Source organism: Oncorhynchus masou, chromosome 18 (genome assembly GCF_036934945.1).
Source record: "Oncorhynchus masou masou isolate Uvic2021 chromosome 18, UVic_Omas_1.1, whole genome shotgun sequence".
NCBI classification, from domain to species: domain Eukaryota; kingdom Metazoa; phylum Chordata; class Actinopteri; order Salmoniformes; family Salmonidae; genus Oncorhynchus; species Oncorhynchus masou.
This window is the reverse complement of record NC_088229.1, coordinates 59181929-59206485: the sequence shown is the minus strand read 5'-3', so window position 1 is coordinate 59206485 and position 24557 is coordinate 59181929. Positions and strand designations below refer to the sequence as shown.

The 24557-nt window shown below is 43.7% G+C and overlaps 2 protein-coding genes and 1 non-coding gene across 7 annotated transcripts in view; 2 read left to right on the top strand and 1 right to left on the bottom strand.

The window, feature by feature from the left end:
• sema4gb (sema domain, immunoglobulin domain (Ig), transmembrane domain (TM) and short cytoplasmic domain, (semaphorin) 4Gb) overlaps positions 1-1340 on the bottom strand; it is a 37984-nt gene extending 36644 nt beyond the window's left edge. The window contains 1 exon segment of the mRNA XM_064923967.1: positions 1141-1340. The gene's annotated coding sequence lies outside the window, so the exon portion shown is untranslated.
• A 3701-nt stretch (positions 1341-5041) lies between these two features.
• mfsd13a (major facilitator superfamily domain containing 13A) lies at positions 5042-17261 on the top strand. Of its 5 annotated transcripts, none has more exons than XM_064923965.1 (10): positions 5042-5113; positions 5278-5311; positions 5676-5772; positions 11655-11901; positions 12067-12146; positions 12388-12837; positions 13229-13446; positions 14693-14864; positions 15332-15525; positions 15708-17261. In XM_064923965.1, the coding sequence occupies exons 4-10, from the start codon at positions 11743-11745 to the stop codon at positions 15956-15958; spliced, it is 1524 nt and encodes a 507-aa protein (XP_064780037.1). In that variant the 5' UTR covers positions 5042-5113; positions 5278-5311; positions 5676-5772; positions 11655-11742; the 3' UTR covers positions 15959-17261. The 5 variants fall into 5 exon arrangements, with proteins under 5 accessions (XP_064780037.1, XP_064780034.1, XP_064780038.1 ...); XM_064923966.1 differs by having other exon boundaries at positions 5051-5113; positions 5278-5591; XM_064923964.1 differs by having other exon boundaries at positions 5057-5113; positions 5649-5772.
• Positions 17262-20105: 2844 nt separating this feature from the next.
• On the top strand, positions 20106-20221 carry LOC135505317 (U5 spliceosomal RNA). The gene has a single exon (XR_010450250.1). It is a non-coding gene; the product is annotated as a U5 spliceosomal RNA (small nuclear RNA).
• Positions 20222-24557: the final 4336 nt, after the last annotated feature.

Here is a 24557-nt window from a genome sequence, read left to right as displayed (position 1 = left end):
GCTATGTTTTTTTCAGCAATAGGTTATGATCAATTACATCAAAAGCTGCACTAAAGTCTAACAAAACCGCTCCCACAATCTTCTCACAAACCATTTCTTTCAGCCAATCAGTCATTTGTGTCCGTGCCGAGCATGTTGAGTGCCCTTCCCTATAAAAGCATGCTGACAGTCTGTTGTTAATTTGTTTCCTGTAAAATAGATTTGTATTTGATCAAACACAATCTTTTCCAAAAGTTTGCTAAGCACTTGTAATAGGCCGATTGGTCGGCTGTTTGAACCATTAAAGGATGAGCTGCTATTCTTGGGAAGCGGGGAACGACCTTTGTCTCCCTCCATGTCGGAGGGCACACTACGTCTTCTAGGCTAAGATTTAAGATGTGGCATATAGGAGTCAATGTATTCCGCGACCAACCTCAGTTGTTTACCATCCAGGTTGTCGGTACCAGGTGGTTTGCCCTTATTTATAGATAGCAACCATTTTCCCACCTCTTCCACACCCACTTTGTGGAACCTACAGTGTCTTTCAGTATTTTGTTCATTATGCATGAATATAAAGGCTCAGTGTTTGTTGTTTGCATGCTTTCTAATTTGAAGTTGACACTCGGAGTCCGTCTTTTTTCTCTCATTCTCTACCATGCATTATAATTCCAGTGTGTACACTCTCATTCACGCTCATTAAAAAAAATGATTTGGGCTTTAACCTTCTGTCTTGTGTAACCATTCCAAACGTAACAAATCGTACTAATTTGAATATCCGATGCCTCAATGTACACATTCCAACATAACTTCTGACGATTCTGCCACGCGTGCAAATGTTGTTCCATGTTATTACACATTTACAGATATTGATAAAACCGTTCGATGTCTATTTATTTTTTTACATAGCCGAGTACACTCCCGATGCAATACACATTTCCACAATGTAACCTGTTTGACGAACACTGCAGCATTTTATTAAAGAACACCTAGCAGAGCGCATTCTCATTCACCTTCACCTGCCTGCAATTTGTCCCATACCTCTTCCACCACATTCAAGACTGAATAGGTAAACGGAACGAAATACAAAATAGAGCAGTAGGCTACGGTAGAGTAGCGTACAGTACAGTAAGCCTAATGTAGTTACAATGTTGTTAATCTTACCTTGAAAATCTTCTACGAAACTAGAGAATTATCTTCTGAAGAATAATTATTTGAGTCCCTCCGTGGTGAAGTGGTGCGCAGATGCCAGCCTCTGCTCTGTCAAAACCAGCGTATTTTTGCACATGTGTATTCTAGACGTACACCGGTGTCGCTCGCTCGCCCGCGCGCTCTCTCTCTCTCTCTCTCTCTCTCTCTCTCTCTCAAAACAAATGGTTTCAAAACAGAATTGTAATCCCTTCTTGCCAGTGTAAACAATTCTCTCTAAGCTTATGTCATTGCTACTCCTGACATGATAACATGCAACTCATTGGTCAAATGTGTCACCACCCATAGGTTAACGTGTTTTTTAATGGGTTAATAGTGTTACTTAATGTTTATGCCTGATGTCGAAAGCCTACAGCACATATAATTATACTAGCCGCCTACGATTAAACTATATTCAAATCGATATAATAAATGTTATTATCCCTCATAGAAATGTGTGTGTCTGTGATTGATTTCTGACAGGTTAAATTATTTTACACAGGTTATACTTGAAACTGCATCTGGCGCTCATATGTTTTTACGTGATTTCATGAATTTCTTCATGATGATAAAGATGCACCCATATCGACTGAGCGCCACCTGTTGGGGGACAATGGGAGTTGAAGTGAGAGGGACCGTATGTTTCAGGGACACACTCTTTTCACGCCACTTCGATACAGCTATGACCGGAAGTGATTTTCGTAGTAAATTAGGAGAGCAGGTTCTCCTAACCTGCTAGTGCTACGAAAAAGTAACTTCCAGTTGTCGCTGAATCGAACTGGTGATGAAGTCGATTCTTTATTTTTACTATTTTCTACATTGTAGAATAATAGTGAAGACATCAAAACTATGAAATAACACATATGGTCTCATGTAGTAACCAAAAAAAGTGTTTAAAAAAAATCCTAAAATATTTTATATTTGAGATTCTTCAAAGTACCTCATTTTACCTTGATGACAGCTTTGCACATGCTTGGCATTCTCTCAACCAGCTTCATCCGTTTCAATTAACAGGTTTCTTGTTAAAATTACATTTGTATAATTTATTTCCTTCTTAATGCGTTTGAGCCAATCACTTGTGTTGTGACAAGGTAGGGGTGGTATACAGAACATAGCCCTATTTGGTAAAAGACCAAGTCCATATTATGGCAAGAACAGTGTAAATAAACAAAAAGAAACGACAGACCATCATCACTTTAAGACATGAAGGTCAGTCAATACAGAACATTTCAAGAACTTTGAACGTTTCTTCAAGAGCAGTCGCAAAGCAATCAAGCGCTATGATGAAACGGGCTCTCATGAGAACCGCCACAGGAAAATACCCAGTTACCTCTGCAGCAGAGGATAAGTTCATTAAAGTTACCAGCCTCTAATGCAGCCCAAATAAATGCTTCACAGAGTTCAAGCAACAGACACATATCAACATCAACTGTTCAGAGGAGATAGCGTGAATCATGCCTTCGTGGTTGAATTGCTGCAAAGAAACCACTACTAAAGGATACCAATAACAAGACGAGACTTACTTGGGCCAAGAAACACGAGCAATGGACATTAGACGGGTGGAAATCTGTCATTTGGTCTGATGAGTACAAATTAGAGATTTTTGGTTCCACCCGCCATTGTGAGACACAGAGTTGGTGAACGGATGATCTCCGCATGTGAGTGTAACATTTGTTAAAGTACTTTGTGAATTTCACCAGGTTCATACATGAATGTGGCATGTTGATTTGGTATTATGCATGCCTGCATCCTGGGAATAGGGGAGTGTGTACTTACGTTTTGCCCTGCGTGCTCGTGCTCAAATCATTGTGACGCACTGTGAGTGGTAGGCACACCTTTTCTGTCATCTTCAGAAAAGCTTGTTTCCGCTAAGCACAAAGTCATACACACAGTGTTTTGTTCATGAATAATGTTGTATATTTAGAGGTTACTCATAAGTGGATGGTATTGTTAAAATGCAATTGTACTTTTTAGGATGATATTAACATTCTGAATTCAACATGTTGTTACTAGCTAACTATTGTATGTGTGAACGATGGCTAGCTCCTCGAATGATTCCAGTCCCTTGTATTGTGCGTCTGTTGTAGAAAAAGGCGATGATTCGCAGAACATATTTGTGCTCTACAAATGTTTTGTCTTTTCTTTTGGATGCAGGTATGTTGGTTTTATCTATGTCAAATATATGTTATGTGTTAATGCATAATAAGGAGAGGCTGTACTCATTTTTGTATTCTGGCAAATCATTTTGATGCACTAAAGAGACAACGATTCGCAGAACATATTTGTGCTCTACAAATGTTTTGTCTTTTCTTTTGGATGAAGAGAGTGAATTCTGATTCATTAAAACAACCTGATCTCCGAAGTCCACGTCTATAGTCTCAATCAACCACACACAATGCAGAGCTACAGCGGTGCAGTACAGCACTGGTTAAATGTGGTTCTCACTGTGAAGCATGGGGGAGGAGGTGTGATGGCGTGGGGGTGCTTTGCTGGTGACACTGTCAGTGATGTATTTAGAATTCAAGGCACACTTAACCAGCATGGCTACCACAGCATTCTGCAGTGATATGCCATCCCATCTGGTTTGTGCTTAGTGGGACTATCATTTGTTTTTCAACAGGACAATGACCCAACACACCTCCAGACTGTGTAAGGGCTATTTGACCAAGAAGGAGAGTGATGGAGTGCTGCATCAGATGACCTGGCCTCCACAATCACTCGACCTCAACCCAATTGAGATGGTTTGGGATGAGTTGGACCGCAGAGTGAAGGAAGAGCAGCCAACAAGTGCTCAGCATATGTGGGAACTCCTTCAAGACTGTTGAAATAGCATTCCAGGTGAAGCTGGTTGAGAGAATGCCAATAGTGTGCAAAGCTGTCATAAAGGCACAGGGTGGCTACTTTGAAGAATCTCAAATATAAAATATAGTTGGATTTGTTTAACACTATTTTGGTTATTACATGATTCCAAATGTGTTATTTCATAGTTTTGATGTCTTCACTACTATTTTACAATGTATAAAATAGTAAAAATAAAGAAAAACCTTTGAATGAGTAGGTGTGTCCAAACCTTTGACTGGTACTGTATGTATCAAGCATCTCAGATTATCAGTGCTAGTTTAGGATCAGCTCCCCCCATCCATGAAATCTTATTCATTCTGATCAAATGGAAAAACTGATCCTAAATCAGCTCTCCTACTCTGAGAAGCTTGATACATAAGATTCCAGAGGCAATTACTGTTTTTTGGAGGCTATACAATTAAAATAAATAGGTATTTACAAATTAAACAAATGTCCCACAAGACCCAAATAAAGAGACCAAAAAGCCCAAATAGCTCATTTTTCAAGGATTCACCTCATACTGAGACATACAGTAGCATTGTATAGCCTACACCAATTCAATATTACTCCTCTAACAAAAAGAGCCCAATGATGGCCTGGGCCCTGGTGTGGTCTAGCAGTCTAAGCTGCTGCCTCTAGATTCACATGTACTGTTTACAGCTGCAAGCACAGCTCTCCCCTTCCTTTCATCTCTACCTCGCTATCTCTATCCTACCCAATAAAACACACAAAAAATGCTTAAGGAGTGGGACTGCCAAAAAAAAACGCCAAAAAGGTTACAGGGTGACATAATCTGAAAACATCTAATTTTATCACAAATTTTTCTTCCTCCAGTCCATAGTCCATCTTCAGTTCTCGTCTCTCTGGACTATGTTACAGTTGAATCTCAACTGGGGGAATTCCTAGTTCCTCCTCCAAGCAGTTCCCTTTGTATTTTTATGGGAACCAAGGGCCAGGCAGCCAGTCAGCTGTTTCTCTAGTCTCAGAACTGCTTTGTATATTTGTATTGATTCAGAGGCACCCTCCCACCCCTTCCCTTCATACTTGGAAGTGATTGCTTGGCTCAACTTGAAGAAAGACAGACACAGAAACAGATATGTCACAGAGGGTATGTAGAGTTCGTCATACACTAATGCTAGTATGTATCAGAAAGCCTTGCAATAATCGAAGTCAAACTGAAGACAGAACATAGTTTTCTTTGGATGAAAGTAGGCTTTTTTTCTTTCAACATGGATCTATTGTACAACATGGTAACAGTGCTAATGTCAACAGGGACCAGGGACCAGTGTAACTGAAATATAAAGGGGTAAGTTAGCGATTCTCTCTATTGTATTATTATGGTAATGCTGCTCAAGATTGTTTTACTAGTCTCCCTAACAGTTGCTTGTGACTGATCTCTATCTAATTTTATTCGGTGAAATAAAACCTTAGTAAAGTGGATTGTTTTGATAATTTATTGTGATTTATTCCCATACTTGTACTTCTTGAGCACTCAAATGCCCTCCCTGGGTCTCATGTGACTCACACAAACTGTCTGATCGCACACGAGAGTGGTCTAGAGATAACCCTGACTCATTCATTCTCATGTGAGTTTGTTTTCTCTGCAAATATATTGTGAAATACCGTGGCCACTCTTTTTCCAGTTAATGGACATTTCACTGTCATTGCAGCTGGGGACTTTGGAGGGTTGTGAACCAGCCCTAGCACTGTACTTTCAATGGGCTCTCACAGGGAATAAGCACCTAGATGTGCTATCAAAGATTCGAGGTATGTATGGTTTTAAATGTCAATAGCAGTGCTATTTCATTTCATATTAAGATGTCTACCAAATAAAACAACAATTAATTATGAAAACATTTGTTTCTGGCCTTTCTGGTGTGCTACTTTCTGCTCTACTAATACAATGTAATTGTAGAAACCAACAAGTCTATCTGATGCTGCAAATGAGCGTTTGGCCATGAGAACTGAATTCCATAGATGGTAGTTGCTCAGATAGACATCTATGGATTCAGTTCTTCTTGCCTGGCAGCTACAGTCAGCAGCCCATCACCGACCAAGGACAACAGAGACAAGGAAAGAAACACTTTGTTTATTTGACGTTGGTAAGATATTGCAAAAATGTCTGGCCCTCTTAGCAGATACATGTGAATTATAACAAAGTTCCTTCATTCTTATTGTCAGCACACTTGTCCCATTATTGTGCAGATATTTGAATCTGCAGAAAAGAAAGAAAGAAGAAACCATAACAAGAACACAAACACAATTTCAAAGCAAACTTTACTCTAGGTGGCACTACAACCCTCGTCATAGCCAGAGATGGGCAGTATTTCTGTTACATGTATTTGATATAAGCATTTGAATTGTTTTGTCATTTGAATTACACTGGGCTGAACTACACTCCAATGTATTTATTGTTTTGCATTTTCAAAATACTGTGATTACATTTTTGAAAATATAAAATACTTTTCTATACCATTTTTATTTATAGCGGTTAAAATGTTGTGGCCCCCCTTTCACCCTGCATTGGTATCACAAGTCTGATAGCACTACGGTGTGATAAGAGCGTCTGATAAATTAATTCATATAAATGTAGATGTAAACTTTTTGATAAATAATTTGTTGAGGGAAAATGTACTTGATACGATTGTGATATGCTGTTGCCTCACTTAGCTATCTGAATATGAATTCACATGACTGTAAGTCGCTCTGGATGAGAGTGTCTGCTAAATGACTCAAATTGAAATGCAAATGTAAAAATGAACAATTACAAAGCATGCTGAGTGTTATTCTAATAATCTCCCCCCTTCCCCCAAACAAGGCCAATAATAATACCCAGTGCGCTTTGCAGTTCATTTTGGTATTTTAATTTTCACATTACATTTACATTTTGGTTATTTAGCAGGCACTCTTCTGCAGAGTAACTTGCTCAACTAAATTAGATAAACAACATATCACAGTCAGCAAGTAAAACGTGCCTGTAACCATTACTGCTAATATTTTGGCTGTTCAGGCTGGCTACTTGCCGCATATTTTTTTGTATTTAAAAATACATGTATTTTAATAAAAAGAAAATACAAATGTTAAGTATTTTCAAAAAGTACTTTGTAGTTTAGTTTGATACATTGATCTTTATGGTGTTTCGTATTTGTATTTTTTAAATGTTTCCCATCCCTGGTCATAGCTACTACAAACATCAACGCTCCAGAAATGAGTAGGGAACATAGCGACTGGGCTTCTTTGAGTGGCAAGGCTGAAACAACAGACTGCAGACGAATGGTTTTCCAACAGCAAGGCTCAGTGCAACATGGCAGTGTTGCCACTGTTTATAACGTTTGTTATTTTTTTGCCCCTTGTCAAAACCAGTATGTAGTTTATTTTACGCATACTACGTTAGGTTAACGTGGGTCAAACAAAAAACACTTGAATGATTGGTAGACAAATAGTGCCCCCCACAATGCAGGTGATGGCTGCAAGTTGCCGCTGGTGAGGAGCTACTGCAGACATTTTAAATCGACTACAGTCGAAACTTCATGAACTTTGATCAATTGGTTGTTCTAAAGTTCATGCAGTTGACATGTAGGCGCAAGCAGGACAATTTTTATTCCCATAATGCAATACATGTTGAAAGGCTGTGGTCAACGACTTGACAAATGTCATCTACCTCCAACGAGCCCAATGATACCCAAAAGCCTTATTAGCATAGGCTCAAGGTCCTAAACGATATCTTAACCGCCATCGATAAGAAACATTACTGTGCAGCCGTATTCATTGATCTGGCCAAGGCTTTCGACTCTGTCAATCACCACATCCTCTTCGGCAGATTCGACAGCCTTGGTTTCTCAAATGATTGCCTCGCCTGGTTCACCAACTACTTCTCTGATAGAGTTCAGTGTGTCAAATCGGAGGGTCTGCTGTCCGGACCTCTGGCAGTCTCTATGGGGGTGCCACAGGGTTCAATTCTTGGACCGACTCTCTTCTCTGTATACATCAATGATGTCGCTCTTGCTGCTGGTGAGTCTCTGATCCACCTCTACGCAGACGTCACCATTCTGTATACTTCTGGCCCTTCTTTGGACACTGTGTTAACAACCCTCCAGGCAAGCTTCAATGCCATACAACTCTCCTTCCGTGGCCTCCAATTGCTCTTAAATACAAGTAAAACTAAATGCATGCTCTTCAACCGATCGCTGCCTGCACCTGCCCACCTGTCCAACATCACTACTCTGGACGGCTCTGACTTAGAATACGTGGACAACTACAAATACCTAGGTGTCTAGTTAGACTGTAAACTCTCCTTCCAGACCCACATCAAACATCTCCAATCCAAAGTTAAATATAGAATTGGCTTCCTATTTTGCAACAAAGCATCCTTCACTCATGCTGCCAAACATACCCTTGTAAAACTGACCATCCTAGCAATCCTCGACTTCGGCGATGTCATTTACAAAATAGCCTCCAATGGATGCAGTCTATCACAGTGCAATCCGTTTTTGTCACCAAAGCCCCATATACTACCCACCATTGCAACCTGTACGCTCTCGTTGGCTGGCCCTCGCTTCATACTCGTCGCCAAACCCACTGGCTCCATGTCATCTACAAGACCCTGCTAGGTAAAGTCCCCTCTTATCTCAGCTCGCTGGTCACCATAGCATCACCCACCTGTAGCACGCACTCCAGCAGGTATATCTCTCTGGTCACCCCCAAAACCAATTCTTTCTTTGGCCGCCTCTCCTTCCAGTTCTCTGCTGCCAATGACTGGAACGAACTACAAAAATCTCTGAAACTGGAAACACTTATCTCCCTCACTAGCTTTAAGCACCAACTGTCAGAGCAGCTCACAGATTACTGCACCTGTACACATGGCCCACCTATAATTTAGCCCAAACAACTACCTCTTTCCCTACTGTATTTCTTTTATTTATTTATTTATTTTGCTCCTTTGCACCCCATTATTTTTATTTCTACTTTGCACATTCTTCCACTGCAAATCTACCATTCCAGTGTTTTACTTGCTATATTGTATTTACTTTGCCACCATGGCCTTTTTTTGCCTTTACCTGCCTTATCTCACCTCATTTGCTCACATCGTATATAGACTTGTTTATACTGTATTATTGACTGTATGTTTGTTTTACTCCATGTGTAACTCTGTGTCGTTGTATGTGTCGAATTGCTTTGCTTTATCTTGGCCAGGTCGCAATTGTAAATGAGAACTTGTTCTCAACTTACCTACCTGGTTAAATAAAGGTGAAATAAATAAATAAATAAATAAATAGGCAGAGCCATTGAGGGCTTCCACCATTTTAATGTAATCAACTGGGTGGGAATTTCAACTTCATTGGCTGAACCCTCCTGTTGACATGGAGTCATGTCAAAATTGGTCATCAGGAGGGATCGGCCAATCGTGAAGGAGAAAATGGACAACTTCAAAATGGAGATTGCCTCCATGGCGCTGCCCATGCTGTCAAAACACTATAATATCACAAATACAAAGATGAGTCCTCTATCTATCTCTATGGTGGGGAAACCCTTCTGAAATCCGATTCGTGATCAGCCCAGTGGGCGAGGCTGATATATGGTTGATGTGACGTGTACTAATGTAAACTGTCTTGCTAGCAGCCGCCTGTTGAAAATTGTATTGATTAGCAAGGTTTCCCACTCGTTTCAGAGGCTTCATTCAATGACGATGGTAAGTACATTGTCTTTGTGGTTGGGCGCCTGTCTAACCACAGCCAGGGCGAGCTACTTAACTCGTTGGCTACTGGTTAGCCTAGCTGTAACCAGCTAACTTAACGTTAACCTGTGGAAGGACTGGACAAATATCTAATACGGGGCAGAAATCGTATTGTGTAGCGAAATAGTTATATGTGTACAGCTATCTCGCTAACTCAATTTAAATAGGTAATGTTACTAACTAGCTACCAAATGCCTTGGCTGATAATCACGACCCTTCTTTCTGCCAAGAAGCGTCTCCAGTCTCTACAGTCAGGTGAGAGCTGCCCTGATATCCATTACAACATATTTCTAACTTTAATTAGAGGTGCACTGAACTATACTGTACACATACTACTCTCCTACCTGTTTCCAGAAGATTAGATCAATTAAGATGACTGGGATGGGAATCACATTTGGAGATGTGATACAGTACAATGCTCCGAAGTCGTTCCGCTCCACTGCATGGATCTGATGGGATCAGACACAGCTGGCACTTGCTGTACTTGTATTTGTTGAAACGTAGTCTAACCAGAACCCCGTGTGCAGTTTCTATAGTGAGAGCTGAAGCAAATGTAATTGTTTAGAAGTAGTTTTTGCGAGTTGACTGATTTCACTGTTTTCACTGTTTGCCATTTTAAAATGGCATAGTGGTAGACCAGGACCATGGCTTGTGAGGTGTAGCCAGAGCCTAGGCTGTGTATTTTTTCCATTGGATGCCACATGTGAGACTTGTGCTCTGAAGGGAGGATCGTGCTGGAATAATTGCGGGGAATAACTGCCTCTAGGCTTCACTTTACAGATGGCAGCAGTAAACCACCAGGCCACAGGAGGAGGATATGAGGATACAAATAATTGTTAGGCTTTGCAGGCAATGCTCCACCCAGTTAACAAATAGCAGATGAGCTAATTATTTGCTGAAGTGATTCAACAGATCAATATTGAATTAAGGCAACTTTTCTTTATTGACATTTGACAGAGGACAAAGCAAGGCTACACCTTAGTGTGCCTCAGGCAAAAAGAGGGCCTACCTACAAAACCAACCATAGAACAAATAAGGACCAAAAGCTAGAATATGAGTGTGAGAGATTTGGTGTCTTTTTAAATTGTCTCCCTTCCTGTGTGAAAGAGGCCAGCTTAGAGCTTTTATGAGAATGGTGTCGTTAGTATCCTGAGACGGACCCCATAATCGCAGTGATCAGAGGATAGGTTTACACCCTCCCCTGTCATCCAGCTGGGCCAGAGGAGACACAAGAGAAACTAATGCTGTCCTAAAGGGCGCCTTATTCTCTATACAGCACACTGCTTTTGACCAGGGCCCATAGGGTTTTGATCAAAAGTAGTGCACTGTGTAGAGAGTAGGGGGCCATTTGGGACATGGGGTAACTGCTCACAATAGCTTCACTCTCACCTAATGAATAGAGTAGGGGTCGCCATGGAAATGGCCGGTTCTCCCTCACCTGCTTACACAGCCCTGCGATCCAGTTTATAATGCATTGAATGGCCCTCTGTGTGAAATTACCCTGATCTCTGTAATGGAGACTACCCTGTTCAGACATGGCCTATTGTCAGTTTTGTGTGTGTGTGTGTGTGTGTGTGTGTATATAAGTACGCTATGTGTTACTCTTGTTCCTTCATGTCTATTTGCTCAAACTCGCTCTTCTCCCACTCTGTACGGTAACGTAACCCACCTCATACTTCACACCACAGGAGGTCGGTGGCACCTTAATTGGGGAGGACGGGCTCATTGTAATGGCTGGAGTGGAATCAGTGGAATGGTATTAAACCGGTGGTTTCCAGGTGTTAGATGCCATTCCATTCACTCCATTCCAGCCATTATTATGAGCCGTCCTCGTGTCAGCAGCCTCCACTGCTTCCCACATCCACATTTAGTCAGCCCTCCAAATGGTTATTGACATGTTTGTTTGCTCTGGCAGGAGTGGGTACGGTGGTGCCCCTAGCCCCGGCTGGTCTGTGGGATGAGCGTGGTGTAGCGGCGGAGAACGGAACAGCAGAGTGACGAGAATGGGTAGGAGGGGCTGCAGGCTAGCTGTCTCCACTGCAGTCCTCTACGGCTCCCTGGCCCTGTTTGTCTCCATCCTGCACAACGTCTTCCTGCTGTACTACGTGGAGACCTTTGTCTCTGTTTACAAGATCGACAAGCTCTCCTTCTGGGTGGGAGAGGTGAGTGACACTTCCTGCTCTCCATGGGTTATTATAATAGCTGTATTTTGGAAGCTTTCTGCTTTATACAGTGTGACAATGACTGATACCCTGGCTTTTTTCTGGGTTTAGGGTGTTTAATGCTAGTCTGTTCTAACTCCTCCCCCTCTCTCTCTACCCACACAGGCAGTGTTTCTGATATGGAACAGCTTGAACGACCCTCTCTTCGGCTGGTTGAGTGACCGCTCCTTCCTCAGCTCCTCACAGTAAGACCTCGTTCTCTTTCCTCTTTCTCAAATCAATGGTGCCGCTTTCTCGTTCCCCTGCTCTTTTTTTAAATATCTTTGTCTTGCTCCCTCTCCCGCTTTCTCGCTCCCTCCCTATTTTTAACTTTCTCTCACTCTCTATCTTGAAAGCACGGTTGAACGCCACAGTTGGTGAACAGTGGGAGAAGTTTGTCTTTACCGTTGCACTGAACTTTTTTTTCCCCACTCCCCTCCATCGTAGGTCTGGCACCCAGATCTCCAGCCCAGAGGTGGTACTAAAGCGGTTGGCGGCCCTCTCCCGGAATGGCCCCCTGTTCGCCATCTCGTTCCTGGCCTTTTGGGTGTCATGGGCACGGCCGGGCATCCAGTTCCTTGTGTGCCTGTGCCTGTACGACGGATTCCTCACCGTGGTGGACCTCAACCACAACGCCCTGCTGGCCGACCTGGCCGTGTCGGCCAATGACCGCACGCGCCTCAACTTCCACTGCTCGCTGTTCAGTGCCCTGGGCTCGCTCTCTGTCTTCCTGTCCTACAGCGTCTGGGACAAGGGCGACTTCCACTCGTTCCGGCTCTTCTGCGTGACGCTGGCGGCCGTCTCAGCACTGGGCTTCGCCGCCGTGTCGAGCCTGTTGACGAGACGATTTGAGAAGGAGGCGCGTCTGAGGCAGGACGAGGCGCAGGCACTCAAAGAGTAGGTGACACGATCATTCATGTATGCACTTGAGAAACACTCTGTTTACATTATTCACTGACAAGCAAGGGGCAACTGAACAACACCTGTTGTTTATGGGTTTGCTTCCAACAACTCACCTTATGGCTGCAAATCAAGCCTTTAATCTTTCTATCCCATGGTGCCTATGCCAGCCTTGGCCATGGATATTGCTTGCTAATGATATTTTTAAAGAGACTGTAATGGAATTGAATTGCGAGTTAATAACATTGCACAGTCTGCACACACTCATACAGTATATCTGGCAGGGAGATGACGTTAACACTTGCTCAGTTTACAGACTCAATCCCCTGGGTAGTGTGTGTGACACTGATTGTCCTTTCACTAATCCCCCTCCTCCTCCCCCTCTCAGGTTGAGCATTGTCCAGAACCCTCTGACTCAGCAGGAGACGCCAGTCACTCTAGGAGAGTATCTAAGGCAGCTCTCCAAGCACAGAAACTTTATGTGGTTCGCCTCTATGAACCTGGTACAGGTGTTTCACTGCCACTTCAACAGCAACTTCTTCCCTCTGTTCCTGGAGCACCTCCTCTCTGACAGCATCTCTGCCTCCACTGGCTCCATTCTGCTGGGTAAGAGACGAGCGTACTACTGCTGGTTATGTTTCACGACCAGGGAAAGGCCTCATTCATAGAATGGGATTAGTTTCATAGCCTGGTCCCAGATCTATTTGTGCTGTCTTGTCTATTATACTGTACATTTGGTCTGACAATGACCATAGGAATAGGAAAAACTGCACAAACAGATCTGGGACCAGGCTTTTCGTTTTGGTCTTTTATTTTTTGGGGAGGATTCGTTTTTAGAATGTGAGGAAACATTTATTATTATCGTCAGTAATTAATATTATTTGTCTACATATTTAATACTTAGCAAAAAAATGTCCTCTCACTGTCATTCGTTTATTTTCAGCAAACTTAACATGTGTAAATATGTATATGAACATAAGATTCAACAACTGATACATAAACTGAACAAGTTCCACAGGCATGTGACTAACTGAAATGGAATAATGTGTCCCTGAACAAAGGGGGGGGTCAAAATCAAAAGTAACAGTCAGTATCTGGTGTGGCCACCAGCTGCATTAAGTACTGCAGTGCATCTCCTCCTTGTGGACTGCACCAGATTTGCCAGTCCTTGCTGTGAGATGTCACCCTACTCTTCCACCAAGGCACCTGCATATTCCTGGACATTTTGGGGGGGAATGGCCCTAGCCCTCACCCTCCGATCCAACAGGTTCCAGACGTGCTCAATGGGATTGAGATCCGGGCTCCTCGCTGGCCATGGCAGAACACTGGCATTCCTGTCTTGCAGAAAGTCACACACAGAACAAGCAGTATGACGAACCCTCCACCTCCAAATCGATCCCGCTCCAGAGTCCAGGCCTCGGTGTAACGCTCATTCCTTCGACGATTAAACGCGAATCCGACCATCACCCCTGGTGAGACAAAACCGCGACTCGTCAGTAAAGAGCACTTTTTGCCAGTCCCATCTGGTCCAGTGAGGTGGGTTTGTGCCCCTAGGCGACGTTGTTGCCGGTGATGTCTGAGGACTTGCCTTACAACAGGCCTACAAGCCCTCAGTCCAGCCTCTCTCAGCCTATTGCGGACATTCTGAGCACTGCTGGAGGGATTGTGCATTCCTGGTGTAACTCGGGCAGTTGTTTTCCATCCTGTACCTGTCCCGCAGATGTGATGCAGGTGTGATGTTCGGATGTACCGATCCTGTGCAGGTGTTGTTACACGTGGTCTGCCACTGTGAGGACAATTTTTTTTTGCTGAGTTTATTTACTGTCCACTAACAGTTGCTCTCACCTCACAGGGATCTCCTACATAGCGCCCCACCTGAACAACCTGTATTTCCTGACCCTGTGTCAGCGTTACGGGGTGTATACAGTCATCCGCTGGCTGTTCCTGGTCAAGCTAGCCCTCAGTGTGGCCATGCTGCTGGCCGGGGCCGACCAGGTCTACCTGCTGTGCATCTTCATTGCCAGGTACTGACACACACACACACACACACACACACAGTTTAGATATCAAGGTCATGTACTCAAGTCATGGAAGTTATTTTCATATCAAGGACCCAGTGGGTTTTTCCAATACTTGTTTTGTGTGGCTTTGTTTGCGTTGGATCTGGCTGAGTGTTGTCAGCCAAGACGACCAATCCCTTTATCAACATGGGGCTGGCAGTGGCTGGGCGCAGCCTACCACTTGTCCTCTTGGCACAGTTTCATTGTTTTCATAGCGTAAACTGAGATAAAGTCAGAGTGGGGGAGAGGCTTTGCTCTATTGGTTTCGGACTTTGTATAAATGCCTTGACCCAGTATTATTATTATTACTGTTGTTATTTTTAAACTCCTGCTCAGGAAAATCTGATGCAGAATCTACCTCATTTGTATATTAGCAGTTGGAAACAGTGACAACACTTCAGTAACGGCTCTGAAATGTCCTTCTCCCTCAGTAACCGAGTGTTTACAGAGGGCACCTGCAAGCTGTTGAACCTGGTCATCACGGACCTGGTAGACGAGGACTTTGTGGTGAACCGGCGCCAGCAGGCGGCTTCGGCGCTGCTCTTCGGCATGGTGGCCCTGGTGACCAAGCCTGGCCAGACCTTCGCCCCTCTCATCGGCACCTGGCTGCTGTGTGTCTACACAGGTATACTTTATATGGACAGTGGGGAGCAAAACTGTTTTTAATGAAGGCTCCTTGATGATGGAAATGCAGATATCCGCCGCTGTGAATGAACTAGAATCAAACCAATTTCACCAACCTTACTCTAGGTGGATTCCCACGAGTTCATGCCTGTTATTTATTCTAATCTGGCTATTTCTTTCCAGGCTACGATATCTTTGAGAGAAACTCCGTACAGGACTCAGCGGCAGCGCCCCCTGTCTCGGGCCAAGCGAGCTCCACTGTTCCATTGCGCCAGGGCTGTTTCTACTTGCTGGTGTTTGTGCCCATCTCCTGCGCCCTGCTGCAGCTAATGGCCTGGTCCCGCTTCACCCTCCACGGCCGCAGACTGCAGGGCGTCAAGGCCCAGAGGCAGGGTGCCCAGCACAGCCATCTCATGGACGTCAAGGCTATCTGATAGGAGGCCAGCTCGTCCGCACCTTTGCTCAACTGCGTAATGCCATACCACCCACTGCCATTGGGGTCAGCAGAGAGCAATGTAGACTGGAGAACTGATGAAATCTCGCTGTCTAGCCAGGGGCAAAAATATTTTTGGGGTGTGAAACAACATGCCTTATTTTGATATGAAGAGGACAAAGACTATATTTATGTATGAACTGATGACCAAATGATACCGCAGAGCCAATCAAGGAATGAGAAGCTCATACCCCTCTCTGGGATAGGGCAAAGGTGTGACGCCTCCTGTTTATCCAGCGAGTAGACATCATCCAAGGTTGAGGCGTAGCCTGGTATACATGTCTATCCCCAAAGGAATACACATTGTCACTAACCTTGCTATTACAGTGTGGTTAACCAAAGCCAGAGTCTGCATAGCTAGGTAAATACCTATCTTTCTGATGTGTGTGTGTGTGTGTGTAGGGAAGTACTGAAAACAGGTGTGTGTGTGTGTGTGTGTGCGTGCACATGAGCATAACATCTAAATCCTGATTTGCATAGACGTTGCTCTTGAAATTGCAATAAGGTTTGCGACCATCACCATGCTATTGTCTTCATGAAGTACTACTAGTACTAATCTGTATTTTCAAAAGTCTAACAAATGTTTTTCTATTTGTTTTACTGTGACCGGTACTAAAATAACTGCCATCTCCAATATTCAACTCTGTTGTCTCCTATGTTTTCTCACACATTATGTCTTAACCTGATGTGTGGAAGCATTTAGGTGACTATTACAAAACAAGGCCCTAAACAACCTCTGTTTACATTTGTACCCCAGATCAGGAAAGAAATGCATTTTTATAGACCATGAAGAGAATTGAGAAACCGTTTTGACTGAACATGAAACTATTGTGTCATGATGACCTGATATATGATAATCATGGAGAATACATTCTGTACTTTTTTTTTCAAAGTTTATTTTTATTACTGCTGCTACATGAGTTGTCTGAGTGTTAAGGAGTCTTAAATTCCATTATCAATTTATATCTCTAAACAAAAGTATTCTCGTAATTTGTCAAATACTGGAGACCCCTTCATGGAAGTGTTTGAGTGACTCAGGAATTAGTTTCAGCACAATGTGATTTAAGTAACCAGAAGGAAAGCAGAGGCTGTCTTACAAGACAGCCTTACAGCAGAGATGCCTGTATTTGCCAGCTTTGTTACAAAATACTGTACAATGTTTGTCTGGTTGTACCACTGCTCAATGTAGCATCTGCCATTTTCCGACTATCTTTGTGACTTATTAAAGTGATCTCACTACTTAAGAGCTTGTGGAATGTGTCTTGTTGCCCCCTTTCACAGATACGTTTTCTGCTCTGTTAGGACAAGTCTAGCAGCCTTGCACCAAACCAAGAAGTGCAGGTCTGTCTCTGCTCTACCTTTAATTTTCTCAACTGGGACAAGTGAAGTGTCTCACCTCAGGCCTCTTCTGGAACACTAATTACAAAATACAGAATGTTACCATGAATTTATTTTTATTTTTAACTAGGCTAAACATAGGTGCTCTCACTGCACAGCATACCCAATACCCAGCATACCCATGATCATGTGTAAGACAGATCCATGAACATGGTTTCTGCAGATATTTTGTTGCCTAGTCATGTGGATATTAATTGTGTATTTTGCTCAGATTAGAGGGTTCAATGTAGCATTCTATGCTGACTGCAGGAATGTCCACGAGCTGTTTTGCCTGAGAATGTCATGTTAATTTCTCTACCATTGGGTGCCTCCTACATCGTTTTAGAGAATATGGCAGTACATCCAACCGGCATCACAACAGCAGACCATGTGTTACCACGTCAGCCCAGCACCTCCGCATCTCGCTTTTTCACCTGCAGGATCGTCTGAGACCAGCCACCCGGACAGCTGATGAAACTGGGTTTTCACAACCGAATAATTTCTACTCAAACTGTCTCAGGGAAGGTCATCTGCGGGATCGTCGTCCTCACCAGGGTCTTGACCTGACTGCAATTAGGCGGCGTAACCAACTTCAGTGGGCAAATGCACAGAGATACTGTGACGAGAACCTGAGGCCCATTTTCGTGCCATTAATACACCATCACATGTTGTCAGCATGATAATGCACAGCCACATGTCGCAAGGATCTGTACACAATGTCAAATGTCCCAGTTTTTCCATCGACTGCATACTCACCAGTTATATCACCCACGGAGCATGTTTGGGATGCTCTGTATCTACATGTACGACAGCATGTTCCAGTTCCCGCCAATATCCAGCAACTTCGCACAGCCATTGAAGAGGAGTGGGACAATATTCCACAATCAACAGCCTGATTTGGCTATTTCAGCACACCTGTTGCTGACAGGTGTATAAAATTGAGCACAAAGACATACAATCTCCATAAACAAACTTTGTCAGTAGAATGGCAGATACTGAAGAGCTCAGTGACATTCAACGTAGCACCGTCATAGGATGACACTGTTCCAACAAGTCAGTTTGTCAAATTTCTGCCCTGCTAGAGCTGCCCCCATCAACTGTAACTGCTGTTATGGTAGGCCACACAAGCTCATAGAACGGTTCCGCCGACTGTTGAAGTGCGTAGCGTGTACAAATCGTCTGTTCTCGGTTGCAACACTCACTACCGAGTTCCAAACTGCTTCTGGAAGCAACATGGGCACAATAACTGTTCGTCGGAGCTTCATGAAAAGTGTTTCCATGGCCGAGCAACTACACACAAGCCTAAGATCAGCATGTGCAATGCCAAGCGTCTGCTAGAGTGGTGTAAAGCTCGCCGCCATTGGACTCTGGAGAAGTGGAAACGCGTTCTCTGGAGGAATTAATTGCTTTCACCATCTGGCAGTACTACGGAAGAATCTTGGTTTGGCAGATGCCAGGAGAATGCTACCTGCTAACTGTAAAAGTTTGATGGAGGAGGAATAATGGTCTTGGGCTGTTTTTCATGATTAGGGCTTGGCCCATTAGTTCCATTGAAGGGAAATGTTAATGCTACAGCATACAATGACATTCTAGACGATTCTGTGCTTCCAATTTTGTGGCAATAGTTTGGGGAAGGCCCCTTTCCTCTTTCAGCATAACAATGCCCCCGTACACAAAGTGAGGTCCATGCAGAAATGGTTTGTTGAGATCGGTGTGGAAGAAATTGACTTGCCTGCACAGAGCCCTGAACTCAACCCCATTGAACACCTTTGGGATGAATTGGAACACCAATTACGAGCCATGCTTAATTGTCCAACAGTGCCGGACCTCACTAACGCTCTTGTGGCTAAATCTATTGCTGTGGCTAAATCGAAGCCACAGCAATAGTGGAAATCCTTCACAGAAAAGTTGAGGCTGTTAAAGCAGCAAAGGGGGGACCAACTCCATATTAATACCCATCATTTTGGAATGAGATGTTCGACGAGCAGGTGTCCACATACTTTTGGCCATGGAGTGTATCTGTGACCAACAGATGCATATGTGTATTCCCAATCATGTGAATTCCATTAATTAGAACCTAAGGATTTTATTTTAATTGACTGATTTCCTTATATGAATTGTAACTCAGTAAAATCTTTGAAATTGTTGCATGATGCGTTTATATTTTGTTCGGTGTAAATATGTGCTGCACGGAATCATGATCAGACAGGTAGAGAAATAAATTCCTCCATTAATCTCTGTCACTATTAAAAGTTATTATGGTAAACATTCTAAGATCTTGTGGGGACACTTCTACTTTACCTAAGATAAAATGACCCAGTTGTTTATTTAATTTTATATTAGAATTTTTCTCTTTGGAACTGATGCTGGGTTTCAATGATACGTGGTTGATTTCAGAATCTCTGACAGCCTCTAACGCACGGCGAAATCAAGACAAGAGTGCCACCTGCCGTTAAGCAAGTGCAAATCCAACTGCGCATGCGTTTCTAGTTACCCATCATGCACTTCATGTGAAACCGTTTTTGTTTTCTACTGTAATATATTAAAACATGAATATATTTTTACGATCATAATGTTATGCATTATATAGTTATGACTGTACACGTTGAACAGGGCACGAGATTTGTTTCTGGATCGCGAGATTAGTATTACCGCTATCGGAAAAGGGAAGTCCTTGAATCCCCTCCCAATGTCACGTAAGAATAGTCAGTAAACTCTGGTTTCTCTTCAGATCGCATAAATCTTTCGCCTTTTACTAAAGATTTCCGTGGGGAGGAATAATATGAGTATCAATGAATTTTTTGATGCCCTACTTAACTGTGGGGCTGCCTTTGGGTTGTGAATTGTAATCTCAGAAGTTATCAGTTAGCTATTACATTTTAGGATATGAGTATGTCATGTAAACCTAAATCAGTAAGCGAAACCTGGTGGACTCGAGGCTATGTGGTGCATTTACAAGTTACTTATGTTTGATGATGAGCGTATGTATTACTTTCTGCTTTGCTGCTCTATTACTACACTGTAATTCTTTTCAGTAGCTATAACATTTATACATGTCATGTAGAGTTATTGTACAGTGCATTCAGAAAGTATTAAGACCCCATGACTGTTTCCACATTTTGTTACATCACATCTTATTATAAAACGTATTATATAAATATTTTTTGCAAATGTATTACAAATAAAACATTTAAATAGCACATTTACATAAGTGTTCAGACCCTCAAGCTCCGTCGCTGCACAGCTATTTTCAGGTCTCTCCAGAGGTGTTCGATCGGGTTCAAGTCCGTGCTCTGGCTGGGCAACTCAAGGACATCCAGAGACTTGTTCTAAAGCCACTCCTGATTTGTCTTGGCTGTGTGCTTAGGGTCATTGTCCTGTTGGAAGGTGAACCTTCGCTCCAGTCTGAGGTCCTGAGCGCTCTGGAGCAGGTTTTCTTCAAAGATTTCTCTGTACTTTGCTCCGTTCATCTTTCCCTCGATCCTGACTAGTTTCCCAGTCCCTGCCCATGAAAAACATGCTGCCACCACCATGCTTCACGGTAGGGATGGTGCCAGGTTTCCTTCAGGCGTGATGCTTGGCATTCCGGCTGAAGAGTTCAATTTTGGTTTCATCAGACCAGAGAATCTTGTTTCTCATGGTCTGAAAGTTGTTCAGGTGCCTTTTGACAAACACCAAGCGGGCTGTCATGTGCCTTTTACTAAGGAGTGGCTTCCATCTGGCTATTCTACCATAAAGGCCTGATTGGTGGAGTGCTGCAGAGATGGTTGTCCTTCTGGAAGTTTCTCCCATCTCCACAGAGGAACTATGGAGCTCTGTCAGAGTGACCATCAGGTTCTTGGTCACCTCAATGACCAAGGTCCTTCTCCCCTGATTGTTCAGTTTGGCCAGGAGGACTGCTCTAGGAAGAGTCTTGGTGATTCCAAACTTCTTCCATTTAAGAATGGGTGAAAGGGGTATACCTAGTTAGTTGTCCAACTGAATGTATTCAACTGAAATGTGTCTTCTGCATTTAACCCAACCCCTCTGAATCAGAGAGGTGCGGGGGGCTGCCTTAATCGATATCCACGGCGCCCGGGGAACAGTGGGTTAACTACCTTGCTCAGGGGCAGAATGATATACTTTTATCTTGTCAGGTAGAGGATTCAATCCAGCAACCTTCCGGTTACTGGCCCAACGCTCTATCCCCTAAGCGACCTGCCGCCGGAGGCCACTGTGTTCTTGGGGACCGTCAATGCTGCAGAAATATTTTGGTACCCTTCCCCAGATCTGTGCTTCTACACAATCCTATCTTGGCGTTCTACGGACAGCTCCTTTGACCTCATGGCTTAGTTTTTGCTCTGACATGCACTGTCAACTGTGTGACCTTATATAGACAGGTGTGTGCCTTTCCAAATCATGTTCAATCTATTGAATTTACCACAGGTGGACTCCAATCAAGGAGGATCAATGGAAACAGGATGCACCTGAGCTCAATTCCGAGTCTTATAGCAAAGGTTCTGTATACTTATATAAATAAGGTACTACTGTTTTTTATTTGGAATAAATGTGCAAAAATGTCTAAAAACCTGTTTTCGCTTTGTCATTATTTGTTATTGTGTGTTAATGGATGAGGAAGAAAATACATGTAATCAATTTTAGAATAAAAAGCCAATGGGTCTGAATACCTTCTAAATGCACAGTATATTACAAGTGATGAACTTTGCTTCCTTCATATTACCATGCTTCTATTGTCAGTTAATTACAGAAATATATACATTAATGATTGACAGTAGGCTATTTTCTCCTCTTTGTTGTAAGCCCTTTTGACAGCTTGTCTCGTAATTCAGTTTAGTGCCAATTGCCACACCCTGATCTGTTTCACCTGTCTTTGTGCTTGTCTCCACCCCCCTCCAGGTGTCACCCATCTCCCTCATTATCCCCAGGCTATTTATTCCTGTGTTCAGTTTTTTTGTGTGTGTTTTTTAAAACTTTTATTTAACTAGGCAAGTCTTAAGTACAAAATCTTATTTTCAATGACGACCAAGGAACAGTGGGTTAACTGCCTTGTTCAGGGGCAGAACGATAGATTTTTAGCTTGTCAGCTCTGGGATTCAATCTTGCAACCTTTCAGTTACTGGTCCAATGCTCTAACCACTAGGCTACCTAGTGGCTATCTACTGTCTGTTGCCAGTTCGTTCAACAGGACAAAAAGCCCACCAGCGTTTTCCCTTTGCTTCTGTCTTTCTCTAATACCTGTTTTCTAGCTTTCCCTGTTTTGACAATTCTGCCTGCCCTGACCCTGAGCCTGCCTGCCATTCTGTACCTTGTCACACCACCCTGGATTACTGACCTCTGCCTGCCCTGACCCTGAGCCTGCCTGCCGTTCTGTATCTTTCTGACTCTGCTCTGGATTACTGACCTCTGCCTGCCATTGACCTGCCGTTTGCTTTGCCCCCAATTTTTGTAATAAACTTTTGTTACTTTGAAACTGTCTGCATCTGGGTCTTCTCCTGAGCCTTGATAGTACAAACTGGCCATGGCGGACCCAGCAGATAGGACCAGCTCTGCAAAGCCGTCTCCTCTCATGGAGACACCATTGGAAGGCACGAGGAGTTGCTTCGTGGTCTTTTGGAAGGGTTCCAGTCCTTGGCCGAACGCCTTGCCTGAGCGTTGAACACATTGCTGGAGCAATTCCGCGGGTTGTCTGTCAGGCAGCCTACCAAGGCGGTAACCTCCCAGCCCCTCAGTAACCCGGCTGTTAGCAGCGCGGCCAATCAGTTTCCAGAGAACCCTGCTTACCTTCTCCGGAATGCTTCGCTGGAGAGTCGGGAACCTGACGTTTCTCACTCAGTGTTCTCTCATCATTGAGCTGCAGCCCTCCTCCTTCCCCTACTTCCCCTCGGACTGCTCGAGTCGGCCATATGCTTCAGTCTGGAAGAGTTTGTGGCAGAGGTGAAGAAGGTTTTAGATTTTCTAATGTCCGGGAGAGAGGCTGCTCGGAAGTTACTCCAGCTTCGGGAAGACTCCCGCAGTGTGGCAGACTTTGCGGTGGAGTTTTGCACATTGACAGCGGAGAGTACCTGAAATCTGGAATCGCTGTTCGACACATTGGTGTACGGATTATCGGAGGAAGTGAAGGACAATCTAGTAGCCCGGGAACTCCCGACGGATTTCGACTCGCTCATTGCCTTGACCATCCAGATCGATGGGAGGCTAACGGAACGTAGGAAGGAGAGGAGGTCTGATTCCACTCGCCCACCCAAGAATTCCACCTTACCTCCGAGGAATCCCGGGAAGTTCCCGACGTCTCCGTGGCCGAGAAGACCCAAGGCTACCCAAGTTCCCTGAGAGTCTGTATTGCGGGACTACTGGTCATTTCGTGTCCTCCTGTCCACTAAAGACCAGGCTTGACCGTAGGGGTGAGTACTCTGGTGGGCCATACAGAGAACTTTTCCTCTCCCCTTTCTTGCAAAGACTTGTTCAATCATCTCTGTCAGAAAAGTGACTATGACCAGGAGGACCCCACTCAGTCTTCACATATTTTACCATGCCCCAATTGAGAAAAACAGAGAGATGGATTCTCTACTAAGAGACTCAAATGAACAGATTGAAACAGTGTCGGACGAAGAGAGCTATGAAGAAACAGAATCGACATCCAGCTACTACTGTTTTGCGCTCAGGATGTAAGATGTGAATGGATGGAGAATGGATGACAAAGCTCCCATAAGACCAAGTGTGGCAGGAAGTCTATGTCCCAGCTGAAAGGATTAGACAAACAGATCGGCTCGGCCTATTGAAAACCTAAATGCCTGATGTATGCTATGTATTTTAGCAAGATATGTATCTGTATTACTATTAGCTAAGCGTTTGAACTGGTCTAGCTGGGTTCTTCACCTGCGGGATAGTCTAAGACCAGCCACCCAGACAGCTAATGAAACTGTGGGTTTTCACAATCAAACTGGCAGAAACGTTCCCAGAGAAGCTCATCTGCGTGCTAGTCGTCTTCACCAGGGTCTTGACCTGACTGCAGTTAGGTGGTGTAACCGACTGACCCCCTTCGATGTTCACTGGAACTCTGGAGAAGTGTGCTCCTCTCGGATGAATCCAGGTTTCAAATGAACAGGGAGACGGCATGTATGGCGTCGTGTGGGTGAGACATTTGCTGATGTCAACGTTGTGAA